Raw genomic sequence first — 17,503 nt, 5'->3', positions numbered from 1 at the left:
CAAGCTTGGGAGCCTGCCACTGGTGAATGTCCCCAAGTCAACTTCACACGACCTTCCCCTTTGCGCCCTCAGCCTTGCTAAGAACAGCCTCTGCAGATCAGGACTCCACTTGGATTTTTCCCTCGTCTTTGTGGGGAGCTAGGGCTAAAGTCCTCTACCTCCACAGTGCCACTGACCAACTCCCCAGGGCCACCCAAGGCTCAGCAGAGGCCATCATGCTCTGTAAGACCAGACCTTTCTTCTTCCTATCTCTGTACACGGGCTACCTACTGAGCTGGTCATTCTCCAACACTGAACTGGTCCTGAGTGAGCATCCCAAGGCAGGGAGAATAGCTGCTGCACAGTGACAGAAGGTCTGCTACTGAGTAGTGAAGAGCTCCAGCCAGGGAAGCATGTTTGGATAACACATTGCAAGAGTCAGTCAGCCAAACAGTGAAGCAGCCAAAAACCCCCAAACCAGTCTTCATAGTCTGGATATGTCACTGCACTGGAGGTGAATGGGTTTGTTGGAACTGGGACAGCCACTCTTTCTTTGTATCTCTGTTACTAGGAGCCAGCTGTGACTGAAGCTCTCAGCATAGACAGGGTAGAAGGACACATTAATGAAGTTAGCCATTTGCTAAGGTCATCTGACCCAAAACTCAAGCATACACGCAAGAAGGAAGTTTTGTGTAACAGTTTTTAGCCAGACCACGATAAGCACAGAAAGAGGGTAAGGTGCAAGAAGTGTCCCTTTTCTTATGTCAGTGCAAGGCAATAAGGTGTAAGGAATGGTCTGTACTGCTTTCTGGAATGGTACCATGGTCACAGCATGCTGAAGTCAGTCAGCTCTTCTGCTATGCTACAGCTACCAAGACCTGAGCTGCCCCGAGGTTCCCTCTATGTCCTACCTCAGGCTCGCACAGCATAGCCTTTCTAGTTTGATGATGAACTCTGTGTTAGTCTTACCTCAGCTTGTACTAAGAGCAATTCAGAACTGCATGGCAGCACCTGGGTGGGATTCCCTGGCTTCTGTTGAACAGGTTTCAACCCATGAGGAGTTGCAGCACTTTCCTCTGACTTTGGAGGAGTGAGAGGAAAATAACTGCACAGTAGGTATCTTCTGGGAAACTATTCAGTTCAAAATAAATAAATAAATAAATAAATAAATAAATCAAAAGTAGTTTCCACAGAAGTGTTTCTCTTCTGCCTCAAGAATTTTCATTTCTGCTGTTACTTTTTATTCACGAGCTTGACAGAAAAAGAACAAGTTCTTAACACAGATGTTAATAGAAAATAAATCTTCTTTTACGTAGGCATTCCTAAGCATAAAAATCTATTGCAAGACAAATCCTCATAACTTTTTAACCCCAAGCAACATCCCCACTAATATCACAGAGAAATATCTGTTGGTTCTGACCACAGCTGATGGAAACGTGTGCTTATTATCCTCTTATTTTATACACAATCAACCTCACTGACTACACCAGCTCCTCACAGCAGGTCATATCCCTACAATCCCTATTTCCTAACTAGCACAGGCAAGGGATTTCAGTTTAAATGACAAAGCACAGGGGAAGAGGAGGTTAGGGCCAAGGCCTGCCATTCCTACCAAAAAGGAATCAATGCTGGGAACAGGAGTGCAGCTGCTGGTGTTGATTCTGAAGCAACTTGCCAAGTATGGCAGAACGGCTTTTAAGGCAGGCATACTGCATAGCCTTGAATTTCAACTGAATGTCAAGAGGATCTTAAAGAAACTAAGAAGAGCACAGTGTAATGTGCAAAAAAAATTGCTTAGGAACTTAAAGAAGTGAGGTAAGAATGCTGCTAAGAAGGTGGCAGGAAGATGTGAAGTTTCTGTCAAGAATAGAAGGCAATGAGCTGTTCAACTTAGAAGGAAGGAGATGTAGCATCTTTTACAACTAATTACCTTGAAGATCCCATAAGAAAAGATGCTCTTTCCATCTTTCATGGCAAAGCAATAGCATTACAGTTCTTCCCCAACCCCCTTCCCAGCTCTTGCCTACTGCATGGCTTCGTCCAGTCTCACCCCTGCTTTGTTCCTCTAAACTGTCCAGCCTCACTCCCCAGGGCACATCCCCAACTGCCCCCTTGGGAGACGGAAGATGGGTGCAGAAGATACCTGGCATCTGGTGGCCTGTCAAGGAATTAAGTCAGTACTGTGTCAAGATGGAGCAGGAGACAAATATTCACAACAGTAAGCAGAACACAGTCTATGCTCATCTCACCCTTGACATGCCCCATGTCACCTGCTGGGATTTTGCTGTATTTGAATGGATAAACCGGGAATACAGTCATAAATCTTAAGCAATCTCCAATCTACATGGCATCTGAGCTTCTTGGGTAAAGCCTGCAGCACTTTCTAGCAGGGCTCTCTGGGCCTACCAGCAAAACAGATCCAACAGCCAGACATACCCGGAGGGTGTCAGAGCCCAGGGGGGGAGGAGGGGGGGAAAAGAGGGGGTCAGGGCTCTGTTTTGCACAAACACTGAAAGAAATCCAGACAGAGACACTGAAGTGAGCTTCACATTCAATGCACAGAGCTTGAGGAGCCGGGGCAGTGCTCAGAACCTAGAGGGGACACCAGTAACACAGGGCAAACAGCCCTCAGACTGATGCTATTGTAATGCCCTTGTTATCAAACTAGCAGAAATTAAGTGTAGTATGTTTTTGCATAGTCTGTGCCTGGAGATGTCTTATCCCTCTGGGACCCATATGCAGGAGGTACTACAAAGAGACAGCCAATCTCCAACCACAGATGCGTATGCACAAATTCTGACAAAGGAAAAAAACGTCCAGGGAAACTCAGGGCCTCGCATAAAAATTATGCTATGAGGTCCGTTATGGAGGACCTTGCTACTATGAACCCCATAACCTTGTCAAGTCAGGGACTCAGCAGATCAGAGCCACATCACCCAGCCAGTGGGAGCAACACCATCCTCTGCTGAGAGCACTGAGAAACCCACAGGTACTTGCTATCTCATCCACTGCAGCAATGATGCCCTCCAGTAGCTCTCAAGGGCCTGCAATGTCAAGGTCCCTCCCCGAGTCCAAAGCTTGCCCACCTGCTGAATTCACCTGGCCTTTCAAGACACAGGTAGGAGGCCGTATTTCAGACTGCTGGAGATCGAGCCAGTACCTGGCTACATGAAACTATGCATGATGTTTTAAGTCAACAATTAATCAACGGTACTTCATCATTTTGTATCAGTTGAGGAATCTTTAATTTTTTACTCTTACACGCCACACTGTCCTTTCCTCCATCCCCTTTCCCCCTTCCCACTGCCCTCCCAGTGATGCACCAGTATGGAATTCAATCTCTCTCTCATGAATCATTCCCAGGGTATGTGCCCTCCTCCACGCAGTACAAATCCTACCTTGGTTGAGGTAGGTCAGGGTTTCTTCGTGCAGCTTCACAGCAGGGGATGTGGCTGTGCAGAGGACGTACTGAAAGGGAGGCAGTTTGGCTTCATTCTCAGGAGACAGCTGTGGTTCCTCCTGCTTGAAGATCGGCAGCGCAAGGACATCTCTGAAACAGACAATTCACACACATTTATTTACAAAGACTCTGTGGAATATTCTGCTCTCAAACTGGATTTGATTGTATGCTCTGAGATAATGGAGATGATCTCCGGAGGAACACCGAGTTATGACAGCTAAGAATAAATTTAGCCTCCATAACGTGACAAGGCAACTTCTGCTTTCATGGAAGCACACAGGTGCTCAGCAGCAGCTTCACAAGGAGCTGGGTGCAGTCCCAGATCTCACTCCTTTACAAGACGTTTGCACTGACCTGCATGCTGACTCGCAGCCAGACTGCTCCCAGCCCACGCTAACCCCAAGCGGAACAGATGTCAGCAATGCTGAGAGCACAACAGAACCATTAGCACAAAGAGATGCCAGGAACCAGCATCCTTATCTTCGCACATCTAATGCTGGTGAGCCACATTAGCCTTTCCCACACCTTTAACTTCTCTGGTTGTTGCGTCCACCTACTTAACACACCGTATCCTTCCCAATTAGAAAGATTATGCTGAAAACAGAGACAATTCAGTGTAAGTAATCAGATTTTCCTCCCCCTCCCCCCCCAGTCCATTCCCTCTATATGCATGAAGACCCAAGATTCCCAGCAGAGGCTGCATGCAGTTCTGTTCCCCTGGAATTCCCACACACAAGAAGCTCTAATAAGAACTGTTCAGGAGCATGCCCGTGCATACAGGCATGCTCCCTATGGAAAGGCCATTACAAATTTTCCTTGCCTGTTCTGTTAATGATCCACCTTGCACTCAATCCTAACACCCACAACCTTGAAGGCTGCCCAGGTCACCAGTGAAATGGGGCAGCAGTTTGCAACAGAGCTGAAGTACCCAGCTCACACACGGGGCTCCTGTTGAGAAACAAAACCAGAGAGCAAACCATGCCACTCCGCTTATCAGCGGGGACAAAGGAATACCCCTCTGTTTCCATTCTCCCCCCTAGCTGCACCCCTCTGCACTACCACCAACTCCAAGGCACCCAGCCCCACTTACTTGCTGGCATCACTGAGGACCGCTGCTTGCTCTTACCCAACTGTGGCCATAGAGAGGGTTTTTTCCTCTCAGTGATGATGATTGACCATGGTAATGAAGTGAGAGAAATGCCTCAGAAGATGTCTGAACAGATACCACAGCTTTGGATCAACCCCCTATGAAACATTTCACCTTGCCAGAAGTGCTCGCAACACAGAAAAAAGATGCAAACAAGTGGCTGAAAGAAGCTCTAAGGTGTAAGTATAAAAGACGTGGCACTATTTGCTCAACTCTTAGCTCAAGGCTGCAAACCAAGTCTTGAGAAAAGCAGGTGGGTGAGATCCTCAAAGTCTCCCGATGTTCACCTCTATGCTGAAGCACTAGGGTTCTGCCATTAACCAAGGATTGGACAATGTACCGGGGAAGGGAGAAAGGTGTCTGAGGCAGGGCTCAGAGTGAGATATATGCAGGGTTCCTGTGACAATGAAGATCTACAGGGTTACTCTGCAGCACTGTCTTACTGTCATTACAAATACACACAACGCTACGGTGCATCAGGACTTACACAGCTGTTGCAAAGGCTTTGACTGTACAGAAGTATGATCCATGGGAAGGGGTCTGCACAACTTCAGCTTGCTTGGTGCAGTCTCAGCCAGTCTGTGGGCACGGGCAGCTCTGGGAAGCACAGCCCAGAGCAGAGGGCTCTCTCTAGAAGTGCACGTCTCAACAGGCTCCCAGGAATTGGTCACAATTACAACTCTCCAAGAGAACTGGGTGTTTAACCCAGCTGACCTTCCCCAAAGCATCTGAAGCCATCAGTTAACATTCCAATCAATGTGAGTTGAGGGCTTTGAGCCCCAGCTCAAGAACCCTCGTAGCTACAGCAACAAACATTCATTCAGTATGCTGAATGGCATGGTCAAGCCTGACCCAGACAGGATGATCCCCCAACACTGTGATGCTGCAAACCCACAGAGAACCGCGCAATAGAAGGAACCCACAAGGACCATCAAGTCCAACTCCTGGCTCCACACAAGGCCAACCAATAACCACACCTTCTGCCTGAGAGCGGTGTTCCAGCACTCTCTGAGCTCCAGCAGCTCAGGGCTGTGCCCACCACCCTGGGCAGCCCATCCTATGCCCACTGCCCTCTGGGGCAGAACCCCCTCTTGCTGTCCAACCTGGTGCTGCCTGGACTCGGTGTGCTCCTGCAGCAGCCTTGGGGGTGCACACAGGGTGCCACAACTCAGCACAACCGCAGCCATCGGCGCCCTCTGAGACTCCGGCCATAGATATTCATAAAAAAAACAATTCATAAGCACCCAGCAGAAAGGAAACTCCTAAAGTTGCCTGCTTTGTTGTCTTCTTGGGGGGAGGAAACACGGGTTTGTGCTACACATGTTGCAGACTATTGTTTCGCAGCCCTTTAGAGCTTAAATTAGGAACACTTAATTAAACGCGACTGTGCAGAGGCAGGAAAAAGCTGGTTTAGGCGAGTCGAGAAAGTGAAATTGCGAGCTGCTCGCCCATCGTCCCCAAAGAAGGAGGCAGCTCCGCGCCGAGCGGGGCAGGCAGCAGCCGCGGCACCGCCGAGCCCCGCTAATAGAGAAGGACGGGAAAAAGGAGCCCGCGGCTCCCAGCGAGAAGGGCTCCCCCGGGCCGATCCCTGTGCGTTACCCCGCGGGGACTCACCGCAGATAGCTGCCGGTCGAGTGCTGGTTGTAGTGCTCCGGCTGCGTGTGCCAAAACAGCATCTTGGGGACAGCGGGGAGGGGGGGAGCCCGGCGCGGTCGCTGGGAGCGGGGACGAGAAGTGTCCCAGCCGGGCTGCCCACCCCGAGGCTCACAACCTACTGCTACCACCACCTCCCACCAGCTCCAGTCGCGGCCCCGACGGCTCCCGGCGCTTTTATGGCCCAACCCCGGCGGGCGCGGGTTGGCTGCGCTGCGGAGTACCGGGACCTCCCCCGGCCCGCCCCGCACAGCCGCGCCGCCGCCGCGGGGCGCAGGTGGTTCCGTGCGGATGGGGCGGTGCTGCCTGCCCTGGGACGGCTTTTGTGCAAACGGTGGTTTGTAGCCCCTGGAGGCCAGCGTTAGGATAAGTGGTCGTACGGTATGAACCTCCTGGAAGGAGGTTGTGGCGAGGGGGGTCAGCCTCTGCTCCCGCGTAACAGCGATGGGACGAGAGGGAATGGCCTCAAGTTGTGTCGGAGGAGGGTCAGGTTGGGTATTAGGAAACGTTCTTTCTCTGAAAGAGTGGTGATGTGCTGGCACAGACTGCCCGGGGAGGTGGCGGAGGCACTGTCTGCACCATCTTTGGAGGTGATCAAGAGCCGTGGAGGCACTGAGGGATGTGGGCAGCGGGCGCGGTGGGGATGGGTTGGACTGCATGATTTTAGAGGTGTTTTCCAGCCTTCCTGATCCTGTGATCAGGTACTCCCTCCAAATCTACCACACTGCTGCCCATGTCTCTGCTCCTCTATGGAGCACGCAGCACTCTCTTCCACTTTCATTGCCACAGCCCTAACCCAGTGAAATCTCACAGCCATAATGGTTAGATCAAGATGACATAAAGAGGAGCTAGGTCTCTAAGCACATAGCCTTCTGATTAAAAAATAAAATAAAATCAAGCAAAACCCACCCTTCAAGCATCAATATATGTACTTTCATATCAGGGTGCTATTGTTCTTCCACCCAAAAGTTTGTTCTACTGCTTCATTGGTCATTACAGGCCCCACAGCTGAGCACTGAGCAGAAAACACTCATGCCCTCTATCTGCTTCACTAGGTCAGTTTCTCAGCACTTTGAGACAAGACTTTGCACTGACGCGACTGAAGCGAAGACGCACATTCTGCTCCTTTTTTCCCCTCTGCAAAAGGAAAAGAAAAAAAACCAACAGTTTCCTTTTAGCCAGGAGACTGAAGGGATGTGAGCACGGGAGTGTCAGAACCCTGCAGGGCTCAGAACTGCAAAAGCAATTGGGCACTTCTCTCCCACCAAATTAAAAGGAAACAAAGCATCCAATTCTCTTTGCGGATTCTACCACAAGTATTTAAATTGCTTCTGAAAATCTAACTCGAGATCCTACGTCAGGTGAGCAATTTTGTTTTCATGAAGCCGAAAATAAACTGAGTTCAAGGATCAAGGTTGAACATTACCCTGTACTGAAAAGCTTCCAAAAGCTGCAATTAGCTCATTATGGCATTAGTCAAGGTTATTTATTCAGGGATTACTCCAACTCTCTCCTGTTGTATGGGCCAAAGCATCTGCTTCTGCAACAGCCTGTGTGTTCTAATATAATATCATACTTGAAGAGGAAGAGCATTCTCTCTCCCCTCATTGTCCTGGGGATCTCTGTATGACCAAACCTTTGTTTGTGTGCATCCTTAATAGTTTTGTCCCTGGCGAAGAGCCTGGAAGGCAATGCTACAGAATTGAGGAATGGGGCAAGAGTTAATCCAGTCCTGTGTCTGCCAAGGGAAAGTAAAAAGGAAAATCTTGCCCACATCTTCTTGCCCGCATCTGATCCACCAGATCAGGCCTTAGTGCTACAGTCTGACTGGATGATCTGCAGGGAGCTGTGATCAGCAGAGACCTGGAGAGGCTTGTTGGGGAGACACCCAAGTGCTATGTCCTCCTGAAGGAAAGAAATAGCATGATCCCTTTCGTGTTGCTTCTGTACGTCAGCTCCTAGGTTTCCATCTTCTCCTCTGGGTACTCCTGGAGGAGCAACGTCTACACTCTGCAAGATAACCAAGACAAGTGTCAGCACTGTGGCTGGGTAGCTTGGTCTGCTTTTCCTGGAAAACACTGAAGGCACCAGAAACTAGAAAAGAGTGAAAACCTGCAGTTCTAACAGCTGCGATGTTACACACAAAAATTTTAGCAGTCATTGAGATGAGCAAAGTAGGGCATCGGTAGAGAAAGAAGTCATTTCCCTCCACTCTGCAGAAAGGTAAGGATTACCTGTGGCTGTATGCCTTAAGTAAACAACAGCTTCTACATGGCCATTTTCATTCTAAAAGCTGGCAAAATCATCACCATGCCTTTGAGTTTGGGACAGCTTTCAGTGGCAGGTGCTGGCTTTTCCTGGTAGCCCACCATCCCAGGTGGGTTCCCATTGACTTCTACTGATCAGCACTTCCAGGCCTGCAGTCTGGGACAGTGGCTACCACCAGAAATGCAAATGTAGGACACTGGGTTGGGAAGGGCCTTATTCATTCACTGAGAATGAATTTGGTCTTGAAAACGTGGAAAGAAACAAGGAGCTCAGTTTGGTTTTATCCAGCCAAAAATTAACAGGTGACTCAACCACTGTCTGTAAATACTCGCATGGGAAATCAACATTTCATAACCCGTGCTTCTAAACCTCACAGCAAAGATGCAAGAGCCAAGGAATAAACATTGCACATTAAGAAACTGAGGCTAAGATCAGACTGCATAGTTTAGCAGGGAAGGTTATCAAATGTACAAACACCTTTGCCAAAGTCTGTGACTAAAGGCCCCTTTCCCCATGCCCATTTTCTAGACCTAAACAAACTAGACTTCCCTCCCTAAAAAAAATACATTCTGGCTCAAAGAAGAGGGAATGCATGAAGTCCTGTGGCATGTGTTACAGGGGAGAGCAAAATGCTCAGCAGGATTCTTTTCTATCTTTATGACAGTCTCACAAAAGGCTTCCCAGCTCCTTGCTATGACAGCCACCTCCCTGTTCTACCTCACGTGTCCAAGGTGATGCCCAACACCCAGAGGTGCTCATGTGCCCTGATGCTTTGTCAACACAAACGTCACGACACAATGAAAATGCCACTAACTGAACTTAATAGCAAAACAAATATCAGAATTAATACCGCACAGAGTGACTTATTTCTTATTCAAGTCATTCATTAAAACCCTCACTGTTTTCTCACTTATCAGAGGTCACCATCAAATTTCCAGCTGACACTGAATTTCCAGGCACAACCGAGCACTGATGAACCCATGAGGTGGCGGTTGGGTTTTTCTTTGCCACAGAAATTAAAGCTTGTTTGCAAGCTTTCATCAGTGTCACATTCATCATTTTGACTGTCCTGATTTTATCAACGGGATCAAAAATTTGTTCTTCCTGGTGAACATTTCTCTTCAAGTCATTTTGTTGTGGAAACAGAAATATTTGCACAATGAGGATGATAGATGATTAGATGACAAATAAGTGCTTTTTAAACGCTCATTATACATCTTATTGGCATTGGCTTTGTCATTATGAGCTGCAGGCTGCAGTTACCAGCCCTGGCACTCTCTCCATCCCAGCAGATGCAGGAGCTGTGCTGGCAAGGCAAGGGGATGTCACTGCCTGATGCCACGCAGGGGTGTGAATCGCCTTCACCTAGGGCAGACAGCAGCCTGACTCTGCTTACAGCTTTACTGTCAGAGTCATTCTGCTTCACAGCAAAAAAACCCCAGTATCTGCAGTCGGGACAAAAATATCTGTGAGGGCTGCATGTATCCCACATCCGCCCACCAATCTGGTTTGCCAGCCTGCCCCCAAACAGCTGTGTCAGCACAAGTGGGGAGGGAAAGGGAGGAAGCCTGCAGCAGGGACCACTTAAAACAGCTTTGCCAGAGAGAAGAGTGTGTGAAAGTGCAGGAAATGGTGCCAGGAGATGTCTAGTGGTGGAACCCACAAGAGGCAGAAGCACCCTCTGCAAATGTGCAGACAACAGCAGATGAGGTGGTTGGCGGGGTGAGCACCAGCGGGACTGAGCAGGACTTGGACAATGTCAGGAGGACAGAAAGATCCTGGAGTTGAGCAGAGATGTGGGTTAGATGGGCCCCATGTTTGGGCTGGGAAGAGCTGGCTGAGGAGCTGGACCTGTGGAGAAGGACCCATGGATTACCTTGAAAGCATTAAGATTACCTTAAGCAGCTGACAGCAGTTCACTGGTAAGTGCAACACTGGGATGGGTGACCAGATATGTGGTGGCATCTCCATTCATGGAGGTATTCAAGATTCAACGAGACAGAGCCACAATGGACTCAATCCAGTGCAGACCCCAGCCTTGTTTCAAGGTGCAGGTTGGGACAGAGACACGCAGAGGTTCCTTCCCACCAACATTTCAGCAAGTGTGTGAAACCCAGCCGCAAGGGATACTGTGCTCCAGGCAAGTTTTACTGCATGTGCCCTACTGCCCCGTTCCCACTGAAGGCAATATCCAGGTTCAGCACACCACTAATGGCCAGGCACATGGGCTCTCTGTAGCTTCCTAGCTTTTGAGGAGACTCATTGTGAAAGGTCTTGCTCTACTGCATGTGCTTTCCTGCCCCATTGAGACTTGTAAGCAAAAAGCATCTGAAAAGTGGTTATTTTTAACTCTGGAGGAGAGGCATTATTATAATTTCAACCTGGCAAAGCAACAGCAACAAGCAGACACATCCTCTCCAAAGTAAACTCCTCAAATATGAAATAGTTCCAGGACAATAATTAGACAAAGTTGAGCATGTAGAAGGATCTGAAATGCTCCACCCCAGGGCATGTATCTGTTGTAGGGCAGCATTAAGCCTGGAAAAGTACGTTACTGAGCCTTTCATCTCCCCCAAAACATTTTACAGACAGTTTTGGTTCCTTGAAAGAAAAGTATTAAGACCCTCCATGTACTTAAAACGTCCTCTGTGGGGCTATTGGGAGACACTTTGTGCCATAACAGAATCATAACTCACAGTTCACATGACCACCAGTCCTTCACAAATACTATAACCTGTAAAAACTCGAAATACAAGCAAATAATGAGCATCATTATTATTATTATTATATTTGACCCTCACTTCAAAGCGCTCTTCCATTAAATGAAGTTTTCTATACAGAAATACTCTAATTAGATGATTCATGAAAGAAATTTATAACCAGGAAGATAAACTGGAAGAGGAAGTGTGGTTTTCATGTCTTACCTATGTGTAGTCCGACTGTGATTATTCCCAGCTGGTGTACCCACCCATAAGAGCAGTTTTGCAATGACAGTAATTTATACAGTTATTCTAACAACATGTTATTCCTTTATTTTTTGTAAACTCATTTTAAGACTCTTACTTTGTTTGCACAGCGATTCTGAAGTCCGAGCAGTGGCACCTCCTGGGTCTGTGCGTCGGCTCGCTCAGTTCCTTTCTCGTTCCAACATCCCAGACACCAGTCTGCCCAAGGTGTCAGATCTCATCTCTGCAAACGCTGTGGGGAAGGTTAATACATTTGTATGAAGTTCATGTGATATTACACAGTGTGGATCTTGGCCATGCAGTAACCCTGATGAGATCAGCAGAAATTAGCTTGACTAAGATGCAACCAATTTAACTTGTTCCCACAGAACCTGGGGCGGGCGTGCTTATGGGTTAAGGTTCTCTTATTCCCAAATCAGTTAAGTTAAATCAGCATCGATTCCAGATCACTTCAATATACACATCACCTTATTGCTGAGGTTCCCCTCTGGTGTTCATGAGGACTTCCAGGAACGGGGTGGGATGGCAGTTTGAGGGCATGAACCACAACAAGTACGCTCAGATAAGATGATGCAAGCAATCCAAGCTCAGATCTGCCCCAAACCAAGGCTTACTATTTGTTTTCATAGTGAAAAACCCCACCTTGCTGCTGAACCCCCCCATGGCGTAGTTAGGCAGGGCAGCAGCAGTTCAGCTGCGCAGTATTCAGTACTGATAACTCCATTGTGGCACACTGAGGATATAACCAAGGCAGGGTGTGCCAAGCAGAAACCACTGACTTTGAGCTTAAGTGTACCCTTATTTCACAGTAAAGGCAAGCCTAGAATTTCAGAGGACGTTTTCCTGTGTTCTGCTTTAATCAATAAGTGTCAATCAACCAACATTTAGGTTGAGCTTGAGGAAGGAAAGGCAAAAATGAGACACATATGCCGTCAGCTTCTCCAGACCTATTAAACACCTCAGATGAATTGGTGATCAATTAACTGAGATTAAGAAGAGACATCTAGTGCACAAATCACCTGATATTCTCCCATCCTCTAGAACAGGTGACTACCCAACCTCCTCTGTATGTGGTCATATAACATAACTTGGCCCATAAAACAATTTTGGTGGTTCATTACAGGACATGGACCTCCTCTGACACTGAAACACACCATGGATTTCTTCCAGGCTGTCCCTGGCCGGGAAACAGTAAGCCACTTCTTAGATGTCTGTCTGTATGGTGTCAACTGCATAGCTCTATGATCGCAGCAAAGTACATTCAAGTGTGCCATAGGTTCAGGTTGCCCACTGTAAAAGAAATGTGTAGTTCTAAAGACTGCACCACTGTAGGTGGAGTGAATAATCAGAGATGTGAAAAAATATTGGTGTGAGATGGGAGGATAAGATTATCTCACCCAGATTTAAAGAAAGGCAAACCTACACTTTTTAAGCATCTGTTTAGAGCAGGGTGCTGCGTTCTGGACTCCCTGCACCGTGCTACTGAGATCCCACTGTCTATAAACACTGGAGATAATCAGATCAATCCTTCCAAACATCTGCTTTCATTTATCAAAACAAGGTTAAGACACTTGATGTCAGTTTATAAACATCTCTTGGAGAAGGAACTCACCATAACACAAACAGAAGAGGCGGTGACAGTGAGCTGGGAGCTGCCCCAGCCTGCAGGCGGTCCTGTCCAGAACACCTGGTGTGAGCAGCAGCAGTCATGGAGATTATTACGTGAGAGAGTGCCGTCATCTTTCTCATGAATAAATAGAACAAACCCCAAGTGACAGTATGTATTTGGCAGTGTCGAAAGGTCAGATTTGTGTCCAGTTTTCATAGCTGTTCTCCACTTTTTTGGAGTGCCCAGCATTTTGGTTGTGTCTATATCACCCACGGTTTTTTTCTTCAAATACTCGAATGGTTTTAAGTCTGGGCTTCGAGTACCTTCTACCCTTAGAAGAGAGTAAGATTGCACCTTTCTGATCTGGCAGAGTTATGCAGCGATGTGCCGATGAACGCCCCGCATTGCTGGTGATTGCCTTCTGGATGACACAGAACCTGTGGGGAATTCCAGAAGAAAATACATTGCAATAATATTTACAAAAGAGGAATAGGAGGAAGCTAGATGGGAATAGCTGATATAGGACTTAAATGATGCTATAGCAGAGGCAGAGAAATCGGTTTTGAATCACAGGACAACAAATCAGGTTTAACCAAAAGCATTTTTAAAATGAGATTGTAATTCCAACCGCCCAGAGTCATAGCACTGATGCAATGTACTTTTATAAGAGACTTCACTTCTGGTCTAAGTGCTGGGAAAATACCAGAGCATAGGAGCAATGCTGCGTGTAACACACAGACTTATGCTGCAGAGCCATCAGCTGAGAGGTGATCATCACCAGTAGCACTTAGAAAAGTCTAAATCATTACGTTTACAGAAGATCCAAAGATGGCCTAAGTGGAAGACGCATGAGTGATACCAAGTCTCCTAGTTTGGAGTAGAGGAGGATCAGATACAGCCAGGCAGGAAAGCAGGAGATGCATAGGGGCAGAGAGCATCAGCCACACTCCTAGGGCAATCTGCATAGGAAACACTTGTCTGTTGGGTAACAATGATAGAAGTATATCTCAAGATAAGACTTTGGAGGAGGAGAGGAGTTTTATTTTAAAAGCAAGCCTGCTTTCGCTCATGCTCTCTCTACCCACATACTCACAGTCAGTACAAGTGTTTATCAACCATGGGCTGCTCAGGATCCCTCACAGTGACACAGCACAAGGGACGTGGCTACGCACTCCTCACCCTGACTCCTGTGGCTGACATGCTCTGCTCACCCTGATGTGCTCTGGAAGGCTGGGGCTGACACCAGCTGTCCTCTTTCATCTCCCCATCCTGTCTTATGCTGTAGGCCATTGGATCCAGCTCACTGCCCTTTCCTCCCTGAATGCCCTAAGGCTCCATTCCAGCCCTTATCTATCACCCTCCATGATCTCAGGCTTGTCTCAGCCTAGCAGTAGGCTGTCTTTTGCTGCAGGCCATCCTTTCTTTCTTTGCCTATTCCACCCTGAAAATCTGCATGTAGGTGCGCTATGATCTCGACAATTTGCTGATAAGCGCGCCACTAAGTCATGCTTGTCTTGTGTACCCTATCCCCTGCTCCTGGTGCTTTCTAGCCAGCCACTACCATCCAAACCTGTGTTTATACGCCTGTTCCAGATCACTACCAAGTGAAGTTATCAGGAACACCTTTTGAACATCCATGGCCAGGACTGCTGTGAGCTTTCCCTCCAGTCCTCCTGCCCAGTCACAGGCGTGCTAATGCCAGACCCAGCCCAGGGGGTGCTGCTGTACCATCTGTAGTGATTTAGAGCAGCAATCACAGCTGTGATCCCTTGCCATCAAACTACAGTGAACTTCACTCAGCAACTCTGAGAGTCTCCTTGGGGTTCTGTGGAAGGTGACTGCACCAAGCTGGCCAGCAGGCTGCAGATCTGACTTCTTAGGGATCCCCATCTCTGCTGGAAATTAAAACAAAATGTGTTGGAAGACATAGAACTAGATAATGCAAGAGACTTCCAGTGGCATTGAATGTGATATTCACTGCAGTCAGAAGGTGCTATGGAATTTTTCAATGTGTGATTGGATCTCTGCAGCCTCAGCTCTGGAGGTGGAGGGAAGGAGCCCAGGAGCCAGTGGCAGTGGGCCCTGGGGGTAGGGAAGGAGCATTTTGATGGCACTTGGCAGAGATGTTGATCAATTCCCACATGGTACAACAGCTCGCTGGTAGCACTGTATAGCTGGAAACACGGCATCAGGCGAGCTGCCTGAAAGGCCAAAGCTGTGCCCTGTGGTGTGCTCATGTTTGGTCAGACGGTCTCCATGCCACATCCCTACAGCTGCAATCAGGCTTCTGTGGCACAACACAGACACCACCTCAATAGCAGAAAGGCATCGCCCAACAGCAGCTTGCAAGGCCTGATGGCACCATTAGGAAATGAGCCCTAAGGAATCAGAATCAAAGAGATGGCAGAACATCATTTAAACATGCCTTAGCAGAATGCCATGTCTGAGCACGTGTTCCATCTCCCTGCAGGCACAGCACAGCTGCAGAGGGCCTGGGGAGCACAGGGGCACAAAGGCCTTGTCGCCTCCTTGGTGACAGAGCATCCCTGAATGGCTCTGGGCAGCACTGGGCCCCATGTGTGCGCCTGCACTGAGCACAGGCCTCAGCTATGGGGAGGGGAGCAGGCTCAGGTTCCACCACGTCTTCTATGGGCACCCCCTGTGCTGCCTCCACAAGTCTTTGTGGCAGCACAACATCAGTGTCTTTTACCTTGCTTACTTGTCTCTTTTGATAGAGCTTTCTTGCCCACATGGTTTCCCCACCTGCCCAACCCAGGAGCTGGGCCAGCCCCTCGGGAAGATGGATCGGTTAATATTTACTCCGTGCTCTGGAGATAGCACTGTTTACATCTAATTACATTTCGTGCCCTCGTGTGATAATGTTCATCTTGGATTAGAGGGGATTAGTTGTTAATGACATTCCTGTACATAGTCCCCTCCAGGGCTTTGATTTCTGCTGAGGTTTTTTTGCTCTGTGCTCAAATCAGCAAACTGCCCCTGGTTGTATTAACCATGGAAACAAAGATTTTTGGGTGGCTTAAACCAAAGCTGGATGGTACCTGGGTATGTCCCAGCCAAGCACAGGTGGAATGTAGGAATGCTGGAGGTCTCTGGCACAAACTTGGAACCACAGTGCTATGTGCCTCAGCATCCTTAAACCTTCAGCAGGGCTGGGAGATGTGTGCTGGGCTCCAACGTGATGCTGTCAAGTTATTAAGTGCAAATCTCAGTTAATATTTAGCACTAGCCCAAATGGTGCAGATTACAGAATTCCAAAGCAAATGGAGTGAAAACTCATATGCTGGGCAAAATACTACAGAGACAACATTCCCGGTGTCCCCACCACCACATCCCCAGTCTGCTGCAGTTTTCTAAAGTGGGAGCCTCTGCAAACAGGTATAAAATATGCACCTGCAACAAAAATTTGGTGGGAACAGGTCAACTGGGATCTCTGCAAAGCAGCGAAGGTCCTGCAGAGGTCCTAAGGCATGAAATGGGTGCTCAGCATGGATGCATAGGGATGGCAGGCGAACCCTATCAGTAAGTGTTGCTGGGACTAAGTGAAACACGTAGGAGGAGATGGCCTTCCCTGACACTGCAGTTGGGAGCAGAGGCTCACGACCTTACCTTGGCATGGCAGCAGCATCTGTCTGAGGGGGAAGATGCTCACAGATCAAGGTAGGCCACGTCACATCAGAAACTGAAAATATCAGATGGGATTTTTTGGAGAATGCTTTGCATCAGTAAGCTGAGGGTACAGCAGCTCTGGAAAGTGAGTGGTAGGAGAGTGAATTTTCACTGAAAAAAGGAAAACCCAGAACAAGAAGATTATAAAGAAAAGAAGTTTGGATCAGCACCAGAAATTGGAGGCATTTGCTAGAAGCTAACCTGTCGCACAACAAGCACCAGGAAGATACAAAGCAGGATTCTGGGGTCATGGAAGCCACCAGGGTGGCTCCCTCCTCCATTTTTGGCTATCCTTTTTAAATAGGGGTGGTTGTGGAAGTGTTGACAAACAACGAGTGCCATGAATGGGCCCTTCCAGCTGCGTTTAGGGCACAGCAGGGCCAAAAGCTGCCCAAGGCTGCAGGTACCTCCCTGCAGGAAAAAGCAGGAAAAAACTGGTGGGGAGTGGAGAGCAGTGGGAGCAGATTAAGAAAGCAGCTCCTATTTATAGAGCAGCAGCAAGAAACTGCCCCAACAGCAGGGCTGCTGCGTAACCCTTCCAGTACTGAGCATCAATGCAGCAGGCTCAGCTGATGCCAGGCATGGACAAAGCAGAGGAGATGCTGCACCGGAGTGCCCTGCAGGACAGGGGCAGGAGACTGGGCCTTACCAGGGCTCTCCCCAGAAAGGAGCACAGTGACCAAGGGCTGTGCTTCTCCAGGAACAGAGGAGGGATCAGGGTGTAACTGGATCAC

General features: G+C 48.3%; 1 protein-coding gene across 1 annotated transcript in view; it reads right to left on the bottom strand.

Moving 5' to 3' along the window:
* Positions 1–6,262, bottom strand: part of TFCP2L1 (transcription factor CP2 like 1) — a gene marked incomplete at both ends in the record, with an annotated part of 28,376 nt that extends 22,114 nt beyond the window's left edge. Inside the window, 2 exons of the mRNA XM_079538746.1 lie at positions 3,378–3,529; positions 6,201–6,262. Of these exons, the coding sequence (XP_079394872.1) occupies positions 3,378–3,529; positions 6,201–6,262 (214 nt within the window). The remainder of the gene's footprint in view (positions 1–3,377; positions 3,530–6,200) is intronic.
* Between the last annotated feature and the right edge of the window lie 11,241 nt (positions 6,263–17,503).

The sequence above is a fragment of the Tetrao urogallus genome, assembly GCF_951394365.1.
Source record: "Tetrao urogallus genome assembly, chromosome: 8".
NCBI lineage: Eukaryota > Metazoa > Chordata > Aves > Galliformes > Phasianidae > Tetrao > Tetrao urogallus.
This window is presented reverse-complemented; position numbering and strand designations above follow the sequence as displayed.